The sequence below is a fragment of the Capra hircus genome, chromosome 27 (genome assembly GCF_001704415.2).
Source record: "Capra hircus breed San Clemente chromosome 27, ASM170441v1, whole genome shotgun sequence".
NCBI classification, from domain to species: Eukaryota; Metazoa; Chordata; class Mammalia; order Artiodactyla; family Bovidae; genus Capra; species Capra hircus.
The window spans coordinates 20,009,681-20,029,831 of NC_030834.1; the positions used below are offsets into that span (position 1 = coordinate 20,009,681).

Sequence of the window (20,151 nt, forward strand, 5' to 3'; positions counted from 1 at the left end):
GTCTGGAACAAAAAATTTCCTAGTCTTACTATATTTCATTAAGGAATATAATAATTCTTTGACTACAGTTGCTCAAAAGGATGAGGCAAGTACCTTTGAAAATAACTGAATCTTCTGTAGAAAGCAAATATAATATTTACCTAGTAACTAGCAACCACAAGAAAAGGGAGATTCTATGAGAAAAATCACATTTTGTATTTCATGAGTACACTGGCCACAAAAGAAGGTTTGTTATAATATGGTTGGATAAATGCAAATGTAAAAATAATTTTCAAATTAAGGTTGAGCAAATGGCTCCTCTCACCCATGAAAGCAATCATCTCCTGAACCAAATTTAAAAATCAATGCAACCAATATTAAAATGCAAATTCCTGGCACTTGAGATACTAAAGTTACCTTAAGGTTTCTGAAATGAAAATCATATTTTGAGTTTACACTACTGTTACAGACCCAAGGAACGGATTAACAATAAGATCTTACCAGTGCAGTTTCATGAGACTGTGGCTGTTTGAAATTAATGATTTCCAGAGCAAGTGTTTTTTTAACTTTGGCTAGGTCTGCTTCTCTGGCTGCTTGTAGTAAAGAGTGACCTTTAAATTCATCTGTTAATGAAATGATGGTGACATATAAATATTTAAAATCTAAAAAATCATTACCATGATTATAAAGTAGGAAAATTATTAATTTTACATATTCCTCTATTTTAGCAACAGCCACAACATGACAAAACAATGATAAAAGTGCAAAGGAGGAGGGTGTAGGTTAATGAAAATTTCTGAAATAAGACTGCTTTCTACTCAGCGTTCACATATGGATACACATATAAAGATACTCACTCCAGCAAAGTTTTAAATCAAGTGACTTAAATGTAAACCAAATAGAAACCAGTTAAGTAATTTGTGAACACTTATACACTGGAATAGGCTTCTCTGGTGGCTTGGAGGTTAAAGCGTCTGCCTGCAATGCAGGAGACCTGGGTTTGATCCCTGGGTCGGGAAGATCCCCTGGAGAAGGAAATGGCAACCCACTCTAGTATTCTTGCCTGGAAAATCCCATGGATGGAGGAGCCTGGTGGGCTACAGTCCATGGGGTCGCAAAGAGTCGGACACAACTGAGCGACTTCACTTTCACACACTAGAATACTTTCTAGCTCATAAACAAAAGCATAACTCTCTATATACTGGACATGAGAGTATATATTTTTAAATGAAAATTCAGGTAGCAAATGAGAAAGGGAAGGTTGACCCATTTTTTGGGTATGATTACTACTACCTTACTGTCAGCAACTAAATACAACTAATGATATAAAAAATACATTTAGAGAAATATTCACCAAAATATTAACAATGATTGTATCTTAACACACAGGAGGGGAGAACTGATTTATGGAGGAAGTGCCAGAGTCTGAAAATTTTTCAAAGAACAGTTAATGTTATATATTTATTATTTATATAAGCAAGTAAGACTTTTTAAAAGGGAGTTCTAAATTAACTACATGAATAAGAATCCACTACTCTCATTTATTAAAAGTAAATAGTCTTTTTATTTTAAAAGACTGGAGTGTATTTTGATAAGACTACTTGTTAACAAAAAGCTGAAAATTGTTCTGAAAAGATATAAATTATACGTGACATAATATGTTACATAATTCCAGGCCTGCCCATGTTCAGGCCTTTGCATCTGCCTGGCACTGAACTCTTTCTCTTTGGCTTTCTCTCTTTCCTTTCAGGGCCGCCTGTCACTTTCTTTTCTCCCTTGTAAGACAGAGAGACAGAGACACACACATATTAACTACTACTCATTCCTCAGGGTCTCAGTTCAGATCCTCCGGATAAGCCTTTCTGATGTTCCCTGTTAGGATTCGTTCTTCTAAAAGCCTCTGCACTTGCCTTTAGCCTTCTATCACAGGGCTTATCGTACTGTCTTATCTGCTACAGTGGTCCCATCACTGACCACAGTGCTTGGCATACAGCAGGTAGCAAATAAATAATTGTTGCACGAATGCTGATATGTATAAAATAAGTCATGGCAGGTTTGGGGGAAAACATTTTTGTAAAACTGTGTGTTTAGTGGTACTTTATCATTGCCAAATTCTTCAAAGTACCAGACTTTGCAACTTCAGAAATCCTAATTACCTTGAAAACTTAACATTTATAGAATGCTTTAGAAGTTTCTCTTTATCAAAGCCTTTTGAAACAAGAATGAAAGCTACTTTTAGGATTTTCAACTCCAGTATGTGCAGAACCCACACTATTGAATTCATCTGGCTTCATGAAAACAACAAATTAAAAAAGTCAACAAGAAAGAGTAGAAGAAATGTATAGAGAAAATGCTGTAATGATGGGTATGATCAAAATATTGTTTTCTGTTTCCTGTATAATTTTCTTAAAATGAAGTCTGTTATTGTGATTGCCTAGCATAAAGTACATATGAAATGAAGTCTGTTACTGTGATTGCCTAGCATAAAGCAGTGAGCATGAGGATGAGAACTGGTTAGAAAAGTTCCAACTCTGTTAAATGCTTTCCCTCATGAGTAGAAGCTTATTTAAGGATATACTATAGAAATCTTGGTTAAATTTTAATGTTTACACTGGAATCAGAGAGACCAATGAAATACAATGTAAAAACCCATGACAATACTTGTATTTACAAAATGACTGGAAGGAAAAAAAGTCAATTGGTGACAGGGGATAAAGCCCAGTCTGGGGTATAAAACTAAAAGAAAGAAATTAGAAAAAGATATTAAAAAATAAATATACTTTGAGTTAAGTTAAATTCAATTCAATAAACCTGCTGGGCACACAGCATGCACAATGTACTGTGCTAGGGTGGGGGCAGGTAGATACAAGCCCAAGCATGAACACCATCCACACATTTTTATTAGGTAATAAGGCACTGTGTAGGTGCTAAGAAAATAGAATAATGAAAGATCTTTCTAAGAATTTAAAACTAAAGTGAGGAGACAGAACATCACATAGAAAAATAAGCTATATAATGGAAGATAACATATGACAAGAGTCATATGAGTGGGAGAGAGAAAAAAATGCACTTCCACAAGGATTCATTGCCAAGACATCTGCCCAGTGACAACCTGGTTTGTGCGGGCCTGTAATCTAGTGGATGTCATCTGTTCCGGCACAAAAATAAGTTTGAATTTCCATTTAAATGAGATCAAAATCGCAAGGAATTCTTCCTGTTTTAACATAAACAAATTTACAGTCTGTTTAAACTTTATTGATGTTTTCATTTTGACTATGCCTTTTTCTTAAATGATGGTTTAAAGGTTTTCTCAGGTGTTTAAATCCAGTTATCTGATTCTTAGCATCCTAGATGTAAGACAGTATCAACTGTGGGACAAATTTAAAATTAGGTATGTGACACCTACTTTAATTTAAACCTGAAATGCCTACAGGTAGAATTAAATATATCTTAGTATTTGACATGACAACTAAATTTAATGTAGTATTCTGAATGGGATCCTGGAGCAGAAAAAGGACTTCCCTGTGAAGGACAGGGAAGCCTGCTGTGCTGCAGTCCATGGGGTCGCAAAGAGTCAGATACAACTGTGTGACTGAACCGCAGTAGCAATTCTGAATGAGATCCTGGAGCAGAAAAAGAACTTTAGGTAAAAACTAAGGAAATCTGAATACAGTTACAGCCTTTAGTTAACAATGTATTGGTATTGGTTCATTATTATGACAAATGTACCATATTAATACGTTTATGGGGGGAAACTGGGCATGAGACATATGAGAACTTTCTGTATTAATTGGTAAGTTTTCTAAATCTAAAACTATTCTAAAACAAAAATTTATAAAAAACACGCATATGTAAATATAAGTAAGATGTATCAGTATCTGAGAAAATTACTTCAATCAAGTCGTAAAAATTATCTTATTTAATTTGGACTAGCGATTGTGCTTGGGCCGTAACACAAATAAAAACATGACTGTGCAGCTTGCAGGGTTTGGGAGGCAGTGAGCATTCCATGATGTTATATAGCATCTATTATTACGAACAGTATAAGAATATAAGCCCTGTGAGCTTAGAGATTTTTTTTTCCTAGTTTGTACACATCTACATTTCCAGTTTCTGGCATACAGTAAATATTCAATAAATGGTTACTGATGAACTCATTCTCTCTAGTCTTCAAAAAAAAAAAAAAAAAAAAAGAGCCTGAACACATAAACTAGAATTAAGCTTGAATAAACACAAAATAAATATAGTGTACATATATAAGATTCCTGCAGAATTCATAAAGAAAAGAATCAGAAAAGACAATAACTAGTTAGTCTACATACAAGAAGACAAGGCCATTATCTAAGCTGGACAAAACATCAGCCCTAATAACAAAAAGAAGATATTCTAATTTACAACAAGCAGGGTTGATTTTAGGATATAAATACATACAAGTCAATCTTTCCCGGAGCTCAGGAGTTGGAGCCATGTCTACCGCACTTTTGCCGTGGCAGTTAACTAAAGTGGGATCGGCACCATGGCTAAGTAACAAAGAGCAGACCTCTACGCGATTCTTGGAAGCAGCCTCATGAAGTGGGGTAAACTGCCACAGATCCATAGCATTAACACAAGCTCCATGCTGAATTGAGAAAAGAAAAGTTAATGGTCAGGAATCATTTCACTGAATCAAATAAAACATTCATTTCACTGTAAATTTCAGTTATAACTTTGAAATGTCAACAACTGTTTTAATTTCAGCATTTAAAATACAGTTTAAAATAAGCTGAATACTTTAAACATTTCAAGGCAACAGTGAATATTAAAAAACAAAACGAAACAATTTTGTTCTCTTAAAAAGCTTGGTTAAAAAATCCCCATGTAAACTCATGACAAATTAAAGGCAAACAATATTCAATATCTTTAATTCTTCTTACCTTTAGTAGCAGTTCTGTGACTTCATAATGTCCATATGAACACGCATTATGAAGAGGCACAAGTCCACTAAATGGAAAAAAAGCAAACTAAGACACTATAATGTCCAACAACTTAGTCACTCATCGAAGAAATGCTAAGGAACAAAAATCTAACAAATTCCAATACAATTATATTCAAAATACTTTAGAGTAATAAGAGAATACAAAGCATAACTAATGTCCAACCTTTCGTTACTTATGTTATTTTATGTCAATCATTAAAGCACCGAGTAGAAAAGCTTTTAAGTAAAGGTAGAAGTGCCTGTACTAACTACAAACTGCACGCTTTATATGTTAAGTATTTACAGAAAATAAATGTTAACTGATAGTGAACTGAAATACTCCTACCATATTATTTTACTTTCATGGTGATTTCCAACACAAGAATTCAATATCCAAATTATTATAGCTTGCATATCCAAATGTCACTCTGCACAAATCAAGGACCCTCTTGTTGGGGGTGTACTTCTCTTGAGGACTCACCTACGGTTCACCCATTTGCTTTCAGACGTGCTCAAGAATTACAGAGGTGTACAAGAGCATCAGGCATGTGTGCCCCTGTCCTGTGGGAATACCACGTACATATGGTGCAGAGAATGGGGCAGGCAAGAGAGAAACAGAGCACCAAAAAGAGCAGATTTGAAATGACAGACCCCCCCACCTTCTGAGAACTGTCTCAAGTACTGAGCTCTTTCTTCTTGTCTCTGCTTCCTGATGTGGAGAGGGGCAAAGTGAAAGACAGCCTTCTCTGGGGCTTCTTTCCTTCACGCTACCCATCACGACTGCAATAGGAATCTACACCACATGGGCAGTCAGGTAATTATCTTTTGGATCTTAAAGTGGCGTAAGGAGAAGTGTTAGCCCAATGTATGGGCTAACAAATCCAATTTCCACGTCCCTGGAGATTAGCTAGGAAACTGGTACAAAGTTTTCCAAAAGTCACCTGTTTATAAAATAAATGACATACTGCTTTTTTTGGTTCCCAGACACCTCTCTCTTACATCAATCTTCATAAGGATCTTTAAGGTTTTCTCAGTTTAGATGGTCAAGATTTCATTAGGAAAAAAATTAAAATACTGTATACTTAAGATTTTAGCTTATTAATAAAAGATGATCCTTTCATATCTGATAAATAGAACAGTCATATTATTGGGTTATCAGAACTTTTGATTCATCTGTCTTTCTGAAGTACAACTTAAGAGTTGAAAAATAGTAATTGCAATTGAGAGAAACAAATTTTGACTGCAAATAACAGAACACAGTAAAATTAAACTAATTTACGGAATTGTTATGAGACGAATCCTTAATTAGTAGGAATATGAAAATAAGTCAAATCACTGTGAACATTCTCAAAATGCTGTACAAGCCATAAAACAATGGGATGTAAGACTCTGCCCAGTGCTCAAAAGCTTTGGTGTATCAGACGTTGAACACCAAGTGTAATAAACAACCCGTGAGTGACGCCATTTAGGAAAATAAGCAGATACGCGTACCCTTTGTCTTTTGCATGCACATCAGCACCATGCTGGAGGAGAAGCTGAACGATCCGAACGCGGTTGTAGCCTGCTGCTAGATGTAAAGGAGTTGACTAGAAAAGAAAAAGAAACAGAGGTAAAATAATCAGGTAAAATAAAGGTAAATAATTCTTATTTTGGCATTTAATCTGTATCTCTTTAAAGGCAGTGAGTGCTAACACACACAGAAAATACTGAGGTGAAGTGCCCAAATTCATCTTTCTTAATTGGATAAGAGACAATTCACTCATCTCAGAAGTAAATTCAAATTTCAGTTGTTGTTGCTGTTTATAGTCACTAAGTCATGTCTGATTTTTTTTGTAACCCTGACTTGTAGCCCGCCAGGTTCCTCTGTCCATGGGATTTCCCAGGCAAGAATACTGGAGTGGGTTGCCATGCCTTCTCCAGGGGATCTTTCAGACTCGAGGAATGAATCTCCTGCACTGGCAGGACTCTACCACTGAGCCACCAGGGAAGCCCCGTAACTCCATGTCATCCACCTATTTCTCCTGGTGGTTTTTTTCAAGGCCTTCAGTTATCATGCCCTACTCTATCTACTCTACATTATTTCTTAGTTTCTTTACATCAAGGACCATTCCAACTGTTCTGGGAAGGCATGTTGGAGTTCATATTCCTCATAACTGGAAATATTCTTCTTTATCCTACTTATGCCCTGTCCACCATTCAAATTCTAACTTTTAAATCCCAATTCTATTATAAAGAGCTAGCTTTCAGAATTCCTCCTTGATAGGAAAAGCTGAAAAACATCTCTAAAGAATATCTGAAGAAATTCTAGTGGAAAAACAGAAAAAAGATAATGGACTGTATTCTTCCCATCAGACTGCTGCTAGCAATAGGTCAAAACTAATTTCCTACCTTAGATACAATGAAATATGCCAAGATGGTATTTAATTTACATGCAGTATAAATACAAGAGGAAAATAAAGTTCCTCTTCAACAAATTTGTCACATTTTAATTTGACCTGTTATCAAAAGGTTCTTTGCTCACATATAATATGAAAATGAAAAATAATCAAACTTCTTACCTTTAAAAAAAAACATCAGAAATAACATTATTTTAATTAAAAGTTTCTCCACAATCATAGCAATTTCCCTACCTCTATTCATTCACTTCAAGTTTAAATACTGCAATGGTTTCTCATATGCCTTGGGATTTTAAAAGATTTTCATTTTATTTTCTTTACATGTTTTGTCAAGATACAAAAGAATTACTAAATACTGTATTACCTATTACTGCTTTCAAGGCACTCCATACATTTTATTTATTCTGGCAGTCTCTAACTTTAGGAATTATTCTTGAGCAAAACATAGCTAATAACGAGGTCGGGTAGATAGAAGAAGGTCCCGTATAGGAAGTCAGGAAAGCTGATCACAGTCCTGGATATTATGGAACCGTAAATGTTATGTTAACTACCAGCTCAGCTTTCTCACCTGCAAAATGGAGATAAAACCGCTCCTCTAGGCTATTTCAAAACAGTGTGAAAAATTTTCTCCCATATTTAAACACCTTTAAAATGTAAAATGCCATATGAAAATAGATGATTAAAATTTCTGAATCATCAAACAACAAGCCCGTCCAAGTGTCTGTCTTCAGACACATGTCAAATGTTATTGCAAATACCTCCAAGGACTATCAAGTTATTTTTCAGGACTTATTTTCCCTTCCTTTAACATTTTAAAGATGTTTCACTATCTTCTGGCTTGCACTCTTTGAGACTAGAAGTCCGCCTACATTCTATTCCTGTGTACATGTGGTTTTTCCTCTGGATACATTAATAATTTCTCTTTATCATTAAGAGACATTAAGCAATTTGATTTGTGATGTACCCTGGTACAGCTTTTTTTCTTCTTTTTTTGGTATATGTGAATGCCTGGGGCTGGCTGAGTTTCTTGGAACTATTATGTATAGTACTCACCAAATCTGAAAAACTTTCAGCTATTATTTCTTCAAATATTTTTCTGTCTTCTCTCTCACCATTCTCTCCTTAAACAGATGTTAGCCTGCTTTTGAAGCTTGCTTTTAAGAAGGAAAGAAGGGAGGGAGGGATAGAGGGGAGATGGGAAGGGAACCCAAAGGGAAAGAATGTGAAGTTCGGGTTTATTGAGTTTGAAGTGCCTATATGATACCCTGGTGGTAATGGGGCTGAGAATGGAGTTTTGGAAAGATCACTCTAGTTACTCAATGGAGAATAGACTGGACAGGGAGGGCAAATCTGATGGCAGCAAGACCTGAACAGAAGCCTGCAGGACTAATCTAGGAGAGAGAGAATGACAGTGTCAGTTAGCAAAATGATAGCAGCATCTAGGCAGAGACGGATGAGCTACAGGAGCAGATGAATTCATAGGCAGTGAGTGCTGAACACGCTGGATGAAACTTTCCCAGCAGTCATTCTACTGGGGATGCTAATTATGCAAACTAAACAGTATCACTGGAAGGCCCATAAAAGTCTGTGAAACGCATGCAGTAAATCTGAGGAAATGGTATACAGCAAAAAGAAGAAGTACAAATTGAGAACAAAGGATGATTTGAACAAGCTTCTACCACTGAGCCCAGGGGTTTTTCCTCTAGAAAAAAATTTACAACTAAACATTATATACTAAATGCTATCTTCTGATGCAAAGCAATTAAAATCACATGGTGCAGGACTAAATTTAGTGAATGGTTACCACATAGTGACAACTTCATACCTCAACTACCAAGTGGCAAAACAAATGGTAAGAGTAATTTTCTAAATGCTAAGATAATTAACAGAGTATAATTTTGGTTTTGGGAGAAAAAAAAAGCAGACCCATTTACTCACACATGGTACTTGATAATTTTGTGGTGGCTGTAAACCAGCAAACACAAGAATCAAACATTTAAGGCATCATTGTGGACAGGACAGCACAGCAATCTGTCAGTATGCATATCTCAGATTTACTTTTAAAACAGACTTTTTTGTTGTGAATACTTTAAAAGTCAAACATGTAGAGTGATAAAATATGAAACAACTGCAAACATATAGCTCTATCAAAAAACCTATCTTAATACTGTTCTGCTGTAAGAGATTTGCTATTACTACTATTTTTATATTGTAAAATGTTTATACAAAAAAGAATCCTTACTTAAATCCCATAATTCAAAGTTTTCTTCTTGGAATCAGGCCATAAGAGAAAAAAGAAACATATATGTATATTTATCTTTGCTTCTTCTGATACAGATTTGAAGTACACAATAACGCATTAACCTATCCTAAACTTTATACATGCACAGCTAAAACAGGAACAACCGACAATTCTGTTATAAAATTGTGGATGATAATTATGGCTGACTTGCATTGTTGTATGGCAGAAAACAACACGACACTGTAAAAATGTAAAAAATTTTAAATTAAAAGTATATAAAAAATTGTGGACACAACTTTATAACCGAAGTGCAGGCAGCACAGTACAAAGAAATGATGAGCAGAGACTTTTAAGTTTTGGGTTTGCATTTCTCTTCTGCAAAATTTACAAGCTATGTGGCTGTGGACTAGTTTCTTAATGTCTGAGCCTTGGCTTCTAATATCTATAAAATAAGAATTATAATTCCTACCATATAAGACTATCTTATGGATTAAAGTTAACTATATAAATAAGCACCTAATACAGTATCACACAGAAAAAGCTCAACAAATGGTGGTTATTACTTATTATCACCTTATTGAGTATCTTGCACACTTAGAAGTCATTTCTCAGCTGTTATCTTACTTCACCTATTTGCATCATCTGACACAGGTGATCATTTCTTCCTTCTTGAAATGTTTTTCTCCTTGGTATCTAGGACACCTAGGTACCCACACTTCTTTTCTGGTTGCAGAATTTCCTATCGCTGTTAATGGCAACAGAAAGTACTCAAAAGATTGCTAAAGACTGGTTCTAAAACTATGTGCCACTATCTTTTACTTTAACACTTGTCACAAAATAACAGTTAAACATTGATATTTATGTGTCTGTCTCCTCTAATCCATTGTGAGCTTGTTGAGAATGAGGAGTGTATTTTAATTTTATGTTCGAAGGCTTAACACAGTGCTTCATGCTAGTAATGAAATGAAAGTTATAGTTTGCTTTTGATTTACATTAGTGAAAGAGAAGAGGGGATACATATAATCCAGCTTGGTGAATATGACTTTGAATTTGTGTAAAAGATTTACACCACATTTCAGCACAGGCCTGTGTGATGTTTGAAGCATTCCCTAAGAAAGAACAAAACCACAACTGCAAAGCCATGATGGAAGTCAACAGAGTTGCCTAACTTCATGATGTACAGTGTATTTCGGTTTTCATTAAGATTTTCCTTTTGACCTAGATGAAATCCTCTGGGATTTTTCAGGCTAAGGTAATCAATTCATCTTGGTTTGCTCAGGCCATTCCTAGTCTCAGGAAACCCACTCACCCCAGGCAAACTGGGATGGTTGATAATCCAACTCTAAGCAGACTTCAAGCTGAATGACTCTTGGATTCTGGAACTGTCTCAAGTCAGAAAATAGCGTGTGTGTCTGAGTGTGTGTGCCAAGGGCACACATGCATGTGCAATGAGGTTAAGACTTACTGCTGCTGCTGCTGCTAAGTCACTTCAGTCATGTCTGACTCTGTGTGACCCCATAGATGGCAGCCCACTAGGCTCCTCCATCCCTGGGATTCTCCAGGCAAGAATACTGGAGTGGGTTGCCATTCTTTACCCAACAAACTCCTTTCCTAAAGATAGGCACTGCTTATAGTTGTATCATCTGATATATTTTCCTATGTTATATGAAGATATGTTTGTTTTTCTCTGAGTTCTTTGTGCTGTTGCTTCTGTCACACAAGGCTTCCCTGGTGGCGCAGATGGTAAAGAATCTGCCTGCAGTGCAGGAGGCCTGGGTTTGATCCCTGAATTGGGAATGTCCTCTGGGGAAGGGTGTGGCAACGCACTCCAGTACTCTTGCCTGGAGAATTCCATGGACAGAGGAGCCGGGCAGGCTAAGTCCACAGGGTCACAAAGTTGTACACAACTGAGGGACTAACACTTTCACTTGTCACACATAGATCACACAATATTCTTCTGAATTGGCTTTCTCTTGCGACCCCATGGACTGTAGCCTACCAGGCTCCTCTGTTCATGGGATTTTCCAGGCAATAGTACTGGAGTGGATTGCCATTTCCTTCTCCAGGGGATCTTCCCAACCCAGGGATTGAACCCGGGTCTCCTGCATTGTAGACAGGCACTTTACCGTCTGAGCCACCAGGGAAGTCCTGTGCTGTAATTATTTAATAACCATCACCTTATCAGTTCAGTTCAGTTCAGCTGCTCAGTGGTGTCCGACTCTTTGCGACCCCATGAATTGCAGCACGTCAGGCCTCCCTGTCCACCACCATCTCTTGGAGTTCACTCAAACTCACGTCCATCAAGTTGGTGATACCATCCAGCCATCTCATCCTCTGTCGTCTCCTTCTCCTCCTGCCCTCAATCCCTCCCAGCATCAGAGTCTTTTCCAATGAGTCAGCTCTTCGCATGAGGTGGCCAAAGTACTGGAGTTTCAGCTTTAGCATCATTGCTTCCAAAGAACACCCAGGGCTGATCTCCTTTAGAATGGACTGGTTGGATATTATAAACAGAAGGAAACAGCAACCCATTCCAGTACTCTTGCCTAGAGAATCCCATGGACAGAGGAGCCTGGCAGGTTACAGTCCATGGGGTCGCAAAGAGTAGGACATGACTGAGTGACTAATACCTTATAAATGGACATTTATAAATGCTCCACCTCTGCTCTGCTTATCTTAACAAAACACATCTCATTCAGACTTACCATTGGTTAAGACAGATCAGTGTGCCCCTTCTACAAATAAAATACTGTATCAGCCATTAATATAAAACTCTCAGGAAGATATAATAACTGCATAATCAGAGCTTATTAAATTTCCTTTAGGCATAGATGTGAGGTATAGCTAAGAAGTTCTTTGAGACAGTGAAACTTAAATCCGCATCAACCAAATTAAAAGCCAGAGAATCAATATGGGCATGAGTCCATGGAAATAACTACATCTCATCACTGACACCTGTCTTTAGAACGGATATTTTAAGTAGTACCATAACAAGTTTCCTTGTAGCTTCTCAACTCTTGAGCTATTATACAAATAATTTAAAAGAGAAAAACTCTGCAGAATGAAAACTGATGAACCAAAGTAGAAATAAGACTTTAAAAAGATACCTTAATTCACTTCTTTCCCAAGTATCTCCTTTAACTTGTCTCTTTTCTACAGACCACACATTATTAGATCTTCTAATAATAATGTTTTCTTTCCCATTATGAGTCTTTTTCTCCGGTGCTGGGACACTTGGTCAGCAGTTCTCTGAAGCATAGCGCCTAGAGCTACTGCACCTAATAATAGCTACAGTCCCATCACAGTGGACTACATCAAGACTGTTACTTTTCATTAGTAAGACATACTATTCCTACAACCTAGGAGCATTTAACATATTAATGTTTATAAGACTCAATCTCTGAAATAAGAGAGTAATAACAGTACTGGCTCCTTTACTGTGTTATTTTCTGGTGAAAATGAAATAGAAGATACAAAAACACTTTGAAAATACAGAGTATTTTGTTAAAATAATAGCTAAAACCTACTGGGTACTTTCTATGTACTAAAGTGCATTATATGTATTAACTTGCTTACTTTACATAACCACTACCAGAGCCAGAGACTATTGTTATCTCCACACAACAGATAAGGAATCTAAGAAACATGGGGATTAATACGGCAAGTTAATAGCAGAGTCAGATCAAATGCAGGGAAGCCTGACTTCAGAACTCTCACTCTGCCTTCCTTCCTTTCCTTTGGCTGGGTTCTGACACGCAGATTCTGGAGAGGATGTTCAGAAATGGATGAGTATGGCTGAGAGAGAGGGGAAATTGGTGTTCGTGGGCAGGGATCACTTTGGCAGTTCTGACTCAACTCAGCATTCAAATCAAACCCTATCAATATTGAGAGTGTGCCACACTATTGGATGAGTGCCCCAGAAATGTAGGACTTCTTTTTTTCCTTTTTTTAAAAAAAACTGAAGTACTGTTGTGTTATTTTCAGGCATATGGCAAAGTGATTCATATATAAATACTTTTCCATTATAGGTTATTATAAGATATTGAATACAGTTCCCTGTGATATACAGCAGGTTCTTGCTGTTCATCTACTTTATATATAGTAGTGTGTATCTATTAATCCCAAATTCCTAATTTATATCTCCCCTTCCTTTTTCCCTTTGGTAACCAAGAGTTTGTTTTCTATATCTGTTAGACTATTTCTGTTTTGTAAATAAGTTCATTTCAGCTATTATGATATTTGTCTTTGTCTTCCTTTACATAGTATGATAATCCCTAGGTCCATGTGTGTTCCTGCAAATGGCAGGATTTCATTCTTTTTTATGGCTGAGTAATATTCCACTGTATATGTACATCATGTCTTCTTTATCCATTCATCTGTTGCTTTCATGTTCTGGCTATAACAGTGCTGCTGTGAACACTGGAGTGTATATATCTTTTTGACTTAAGAGTTTTCATCTTTTTCTGGATACATGCCCAGGAGAGAGATTACTGGATCACTTGGTAACTTTATTTTTTTAAAGAAACCTCCATACTGTTCTCCATAGTGGCTGCACCTATTTACATTGCCACCAACAGTGTAGGAGGGTTCCCTAGAAATGTAGGACTTCTTAACAAAAGAAGTGATATAGAATAAGAATCAGAGGACATGGAAGAATAACAGAATACGGAAATTAAAGAAGATGATTTTTCTGCTTCTTTCCTAGTGCTGGATTTTTCTATGTATCTCTAATGGATGGTCATTTGGTCTCTTCCTGAACTAAATCCCTCCAGTGATTCAAGTGTTTCTTAAAGAATGATTTTTTAAAAAATTACCTTCCTGGTCACCTTCTGACTGGTCAATCTCTCTCCTTACATTGTGAAATTCTAAGTTTGGTGCTAAATCCAGAGATGATCTGTTGAGCCCGATCAAGTACAGTGAGATGACAACCTATCAGAGTTATTAGAGGGAAGCTTCCAACACCGTACTGGGAAGCTGGACTAGTTGCCATTTAAGTCCTCTTCCAAATAAAGTTCAACGAGGTAGAATAATGATTGATATTTTACAGCCTCAAAGAGAATGCCTTTCCAAAGCAACATATGTAGTTATCTTTAGGAAGGAATCTAAGGCACTTGAAAATTTGTAGAATTTATGAAATAACTAATAACATAAAACTTCTATACTTCAATTGCCTTATAGTTTATTTTTTAAAGTAAGACTATAAAGGACTATCTTTAAGTGTTCTGTATGGGGAAGAGAAGGACAGGGGAAAGGTAATGAACAGACAAGAAAGAGCAGGTAATCCATGGGGTAATCTTTGTGAGGGTAAAGCGCTGAATGCCAAGTTAATTAAATTTTAACTTAACGTTATCACTGTGGAAACTCCAAGGGGATTCTTCAACAGCCAGAAATTTGTGTTTCTCTTTACCAGCCTCAGAACCAGCAGAAGAATTGAAATGTATGCATGAAAATGAGTTCCTAGCATCCTCTCATAGGGTTTGCATGGGAAAGAAAAAAGAATGCTTAGCAGTTTCAGGGGGTGCAATGTTAATTTTGCATTGTTTAATGAGAAACAGCTGGCAGACTTTATGGAAATCAGGTTGTGTGGTCTGACAGTAGCCTGATGTTTTATACTTTTCAAAAGAAAAGTTTTTCGACTATTTGAATCTCACCTGAATTCCTTTTTATAATTAATATTTACAATCTCAGGTTTTCAAATCTAAACATCAAAGATTCTAACTAAAGTTCAACAGACAGATGCCTTATTCTGGAAGTACAAGGGAACGAGTCCACCGAATTTCATTTAAAGATTATTTATGGGGAAATCATTTCACCTTAGACCCTTGGGGAGTCATTTTAACTATATAAACTGTGAGAATGAGAAATTCTTTTAGCTGGTTTTAGTGTCTCCAGAGCTCCAGGACTTGGGAGACACAGTGTCACCTCAAAGTCCCTTCAGTGATCAAGTCCTGTCATTTCTGAGTTGGCACATACGAATTCAGCAGCCAGCGGCAGCCAGGTGCCAAGATTTCCAGCTCTATTCCCTGCCCAAGCCACTGTTCTCCACAGTGGCTGCACCAATTTACACAGCCACCAACGGTGTAGGAGGGTTCCCTAAAAATGTGGGACTTCTTAACAAAAGAAGTGATTCCTTGCCCTTACTCAATTCTAAGGGTATTGAGCCCTCTCAGAAACTAGGAGATAACTTTAATGGGCATTTTTATGGTATTCACAGTAGGGGATTATCATGTTAGTGTTGAAAAATAAAAACATCTTTACAAAAGGAAAAAATCAACATATAAAGTATTTAATATTTAGTCAATTTCCAAATTTACTAATTTGATTACCCAAATATGTATTTCAAATAATCATGAATGGCATTTATAGTGTTTTTAAAGTTTTACTCTTGATGCCATTTTTATCAGAGGAGGACATTTTGTTAGTCACTGAAAATAGTCTTCTCTTAAAAAAGAATATTATTTAGATTCTTAATACTTTTAGAAATTTCCTTTTATAATTCTAAATTAATTGAGGAAGTGAGGGAATGGATGAATATGCTTTTGTGTGTGTGTGGAGATTTCAGGAGCAATTATTATACTTAAAAAAAAAAAGGCAGCACACAAAAAAAGCCAGGTGAATGTTTGGGTCCATCCTTCTGGATTATATGTTGAAGCCCTAGCCCTCACTGTGACGGGATATTCCAGGAGATAGGACTTCCAGGAGGTAATCAGGGTAGATGAGGTCATGAGGGTAAAGGCCCTCCAGATGGGATTGGTGCCCTTATAAAGAGACAGCCAAGAATTCTTTTTCTCTCTTGGCAAGAAGGCAGCCCTCCACAAGTCAGGAAGAGATCCCCTCCTCAGAAACTGACCAAGCTGGCACTTTGATCTTGGATTTCCTAGCCTCCAGAACTGGGAGAAATAAACTTTTGCTATTTAAACCATCTAGTCTATGGTATGGCAGCCTGAGCTAACTGAGGCACCAGACGGTGGTACACAATGAATGAACTGTTTACACTGTTTTTACATGATGGCCAAACAACTCTTTCTCATAATACCAATCCAAAGCTACAGATAATATCAAGGCTCTTCAATCCATAATGAACTCTCCACTTTTTGCTGCTTCTCATTAGGCCAGAAGAGTTTCTGAAACCAGACTTTCTTTGTAACTAAGGAAGCCTTTTCACAGACTAAGGTTCACCATTCACTTAAAAAGACTTAAGAGCTGATGGGGAACGCTCTACTTCACGTGATATTAACTGAACAGTTTAGGCCAAAGAGATCATAACCAATCATAATCATCAGAGAACTATTTTAAAATATCTTTATCATGTAATAATTGATAAATAATTATATGTAAATGACACCACTGACAATCCCACTACTGAGGAACCAGGAATGGCATTAGAGTGACCTTCTGTGCTTCTTCCTAATCTCCTATTCCCTTAACACTCTGCCAGCCAGATGGATGTTTCTCAAGCTACGGCTGCAGTTGTAATTTAACCGACCCTATAAAGTCTGGTTAATTTGGAGAGACAAAGGAATCACTTTAGATTCTTACAAGTCTATACTGAAGTGTCACGTTTGTAATTTCACTTCTAAATTGAATTTTAATAACGAATCATACTCATAGCAAAATGATTTCATCTCACTTCTTTTTTCATCCCTCAACTCATCTATGTGGAAAACTGCAGGAAACTTGGGTCTTTTCGATATGAGTATAGGAGAAATCAGGGGCTTCCCTGGTAGCTAACTGGTAGAGAACCTGCCTACCAATGCAGGAGATGTGGGTTCGACCCCTGGAGATCCTCTGGAGAAGGAAATGGCAACCCACTCTGGTATTCTTGCCTGAGAAATGCCAAGGACAGAGGATCCTAGCGGGCTCCAGTCCACAGGGCTGCAGAGTCAAACACAACTTAGTGACTTAGTGTGAGCATATAGGAGAAACCAAAGTTCAGAAGAGGGTGGCTAAGCTGAGCTAAACTGAATTCCTAAGTTTTACCACCTGCTTTTTAACACATATCCCTTTCTACCAAAAATTTTTTTCTCAAAGAGAGAAACAAAACATGGTTGGCATGGGTATTAATTACCCTCACCAGCAGAGATGTCATGCTAGACAAAATAGAGACTGTTTTAGTAGAAGTGATTCCCTAATGAAAAATAAAGAAGGCATTTAAGCCTTTATTGTTATAAAATGAATATACACAAGCATAAAGATTTTATACGGTATATCCCAACATCAGCAGGCAAGAACACTTGCTCTCAGTGATTTCTGCCTTACAGTATGACACGCACTACTCAGTAAGATGTACTTAAAAGAAGTGATTTGATTAGATACATAATTTAAGTATTTGAAGAGTTCCCTCATGCAGACTTAACTGCACTTTGACCTTCCTATAAATCCCAAGCAACATCTAAACTATGAGCCAGAAAAGCTGGAAATTAAAAAATGCTCTGACCTTTTCTAAACCAAGATTTGGCAAGAACAGAGGAGGATGATAAAGACCACTAAAAGCCACAGCGATCTACACATGTGTCTTCAGGTAACACTAAGACTTTCTTAAAGGTGAAAAACGCTGTATGTAAACTTTATTCTAGATATCAGGCGTGACTCTTATATAATCCAATTCTGTATTATTAACTCTGATGAAAAACAACAAACCACATAAAAATCTTAAGATGTTAGAGCTGAAAGGTAAATCTGAGTTCATGAGGCCCAAACCCATCATTTCTTAAGCTAAAAGATCGAGAATTCAAGAGATATAATAAAACTTGCCACGATCACACAGTTAGTAATAATTTTCACTTAAAACTTGGTCTTTTGGCTTCAATGTTCTGCTTTTTCCTGCAATGTCATGACCAAAAAGATGTGCATAAATTTTGTGTTTTTCTTTTTTGCATTCTGAGGGGAAAGTATCTTAAATTGTAAGATATAAAATAAGTAAGCATATCAAAAGAAATAAATGTTTGGTGATTTACTTAAAAATGTTCACTCGTTCTTCCAAGTAGCTAAGAAAGAACCATTTTCAGTAATCCACCTGAGAAAAGACACAAACTTTCTTGCCCAATAGATAATATGCACTGAGTTATATAATAGGCACTGAGCTGTATTTTCGCATGGGGTATTTCAGTTAGCTACTAGTACATAACACACTACTCCCAAAATGGTAGGTTACTTGGCTGGTTCTTCTGCTCTGTGTGGTATGAACTAGGTGTTAGGATGGTTAGTGTCACCTGGAGGCTAGACTGGACACTCAACTGAAGCTCAAAGTCTAGGACATGTGGAGAGTTAAAAGTCATTCAGAGGGTGGGATGATTTGAGAGAATAGCATTGAAACATGTATGTTATCATATGTGCAACAGATTGCCAGTCCAGGTTCGATGCATGAGACAGGGTGCTCAGGGCTGGTGCACTGGGATGACCCTGAGGGATGGGATGGGGAGGGAGGTGGGAGGGGGCTTCGGGATGGGGAACACATGTACACCCGTGGTGGATTCACGTGAATGTATGGCAAAAACAACTACAATACTGTAATTAGCCTCCAATAAAAATAAATAATTTTTTAAAAAAAAGAAACATAAAGAAAAAGAAAAAAAAAAGCCATTCAGATGGTTAACCAAGCTTGGTGGGGGTTTTTGGCTAGAGGCCTCAGTTCTTCGTTTTCTACATGAACTTCTCCACACGGCTGCTTGTGCTTCCTCACGGTGTGGCATCTGGGTTCCAAGAAAGAAACTGCAGCTACCAGGCCCATTCCATGGGCTAGTCCCAAACCTGGCATAGCATCACTTCAACTTTATTCATCAAAGCAGTCCTAGTCGTTGTGCACAGGTTGTGTGGGAAAGGACCAGTCAAGATCATAAATAAAGAGAGGCTTGGTTCACTGAGGGATCTTCAAAGTAACAATGTGAGGATTGTTAATATCCATTCCAACATGATATTTAGAGAAGACTTACACTGAAGGAGAAAGCTGTTCACCAAGAATACTGTATGAGAATATGACAAATTCATATAATCCTAAATTTAAGTATGAATACAAAAAACATTGCACTAATCCTATTTATCCTTTGTACCTCACTGGATGTGCTTAAAATGGAATTCAAATGAACATCATGGCATTATTTTTCAGCCAGATATTAATTTTTAATAAAGATATTCCTAAAATGGGCATATGTGTCTTATGAACACATTTCTCAATTTATAATCTACAAAAATAAATTTATTGATTACATGTGATGTGGGGTGGACAGGGAACAGAGACCAAGTTTCAAGACAATTAATTCAACTGAATGTGTTACAGATTACCTGGTAACTTACATTTTACCCAAATGCCACCTGGGACTGAGCTTGGATAATATACAGTTTAAGTGGAGAACTAGGGACTGTTAAAGTACTCAGAGGTATGGATGTGCATGCTCAGACACTCAGTCATCTCCGACTCTTTGTGACCTCATGGACGATAGTCCGCCAGGCTCCTCGGTCCATGGGATTTCTCAGGCAAGACTACTGGAGTGGGTTGCCATTTCCTTCTCCAAGGGATCTTCCCAACCCAGGGATTGAACCTGCATCCCCTGCGTCTCCTGCAATAGCAGGTGAATTCTTTACCA

General features: G+C 37.1%; 1 protein-coding gene across 2 annotated transcripts in view; it reads right to left on the reverse strand.

Annotated features, from left to right (window-relative positions):
- The window catches only part of TNKS (tankyrase), a 153,313-nt gene that overhangs the window by 50,759 nt on the left and 82,403 nt on the right, over nt 1-20,151 (reverse strand). For both annotated transcript variants that reach the window (XM_013975432.2, XM_005698796.3), the window contains exons 6-9: nt 6,425-6,519; nt 4,893-4,959; nt 4,411-4,597; nt 481-602 (exon numbers count right to left, since the gene is read on the reverse strand). In XM_013975432.2, coding sequence (XP_013830886.1) covers nt 481-602; nt 4,411-4,597; nt 4,893-4,959; nt 6,425-6,519 — 471 coding nt within the window. The remainder of the gene's footprint in view (nt 1-480; nt 603-4,410; nt 4,598-4,892; nt 4,960-6,424; nt 6,520-20,151) is intronic.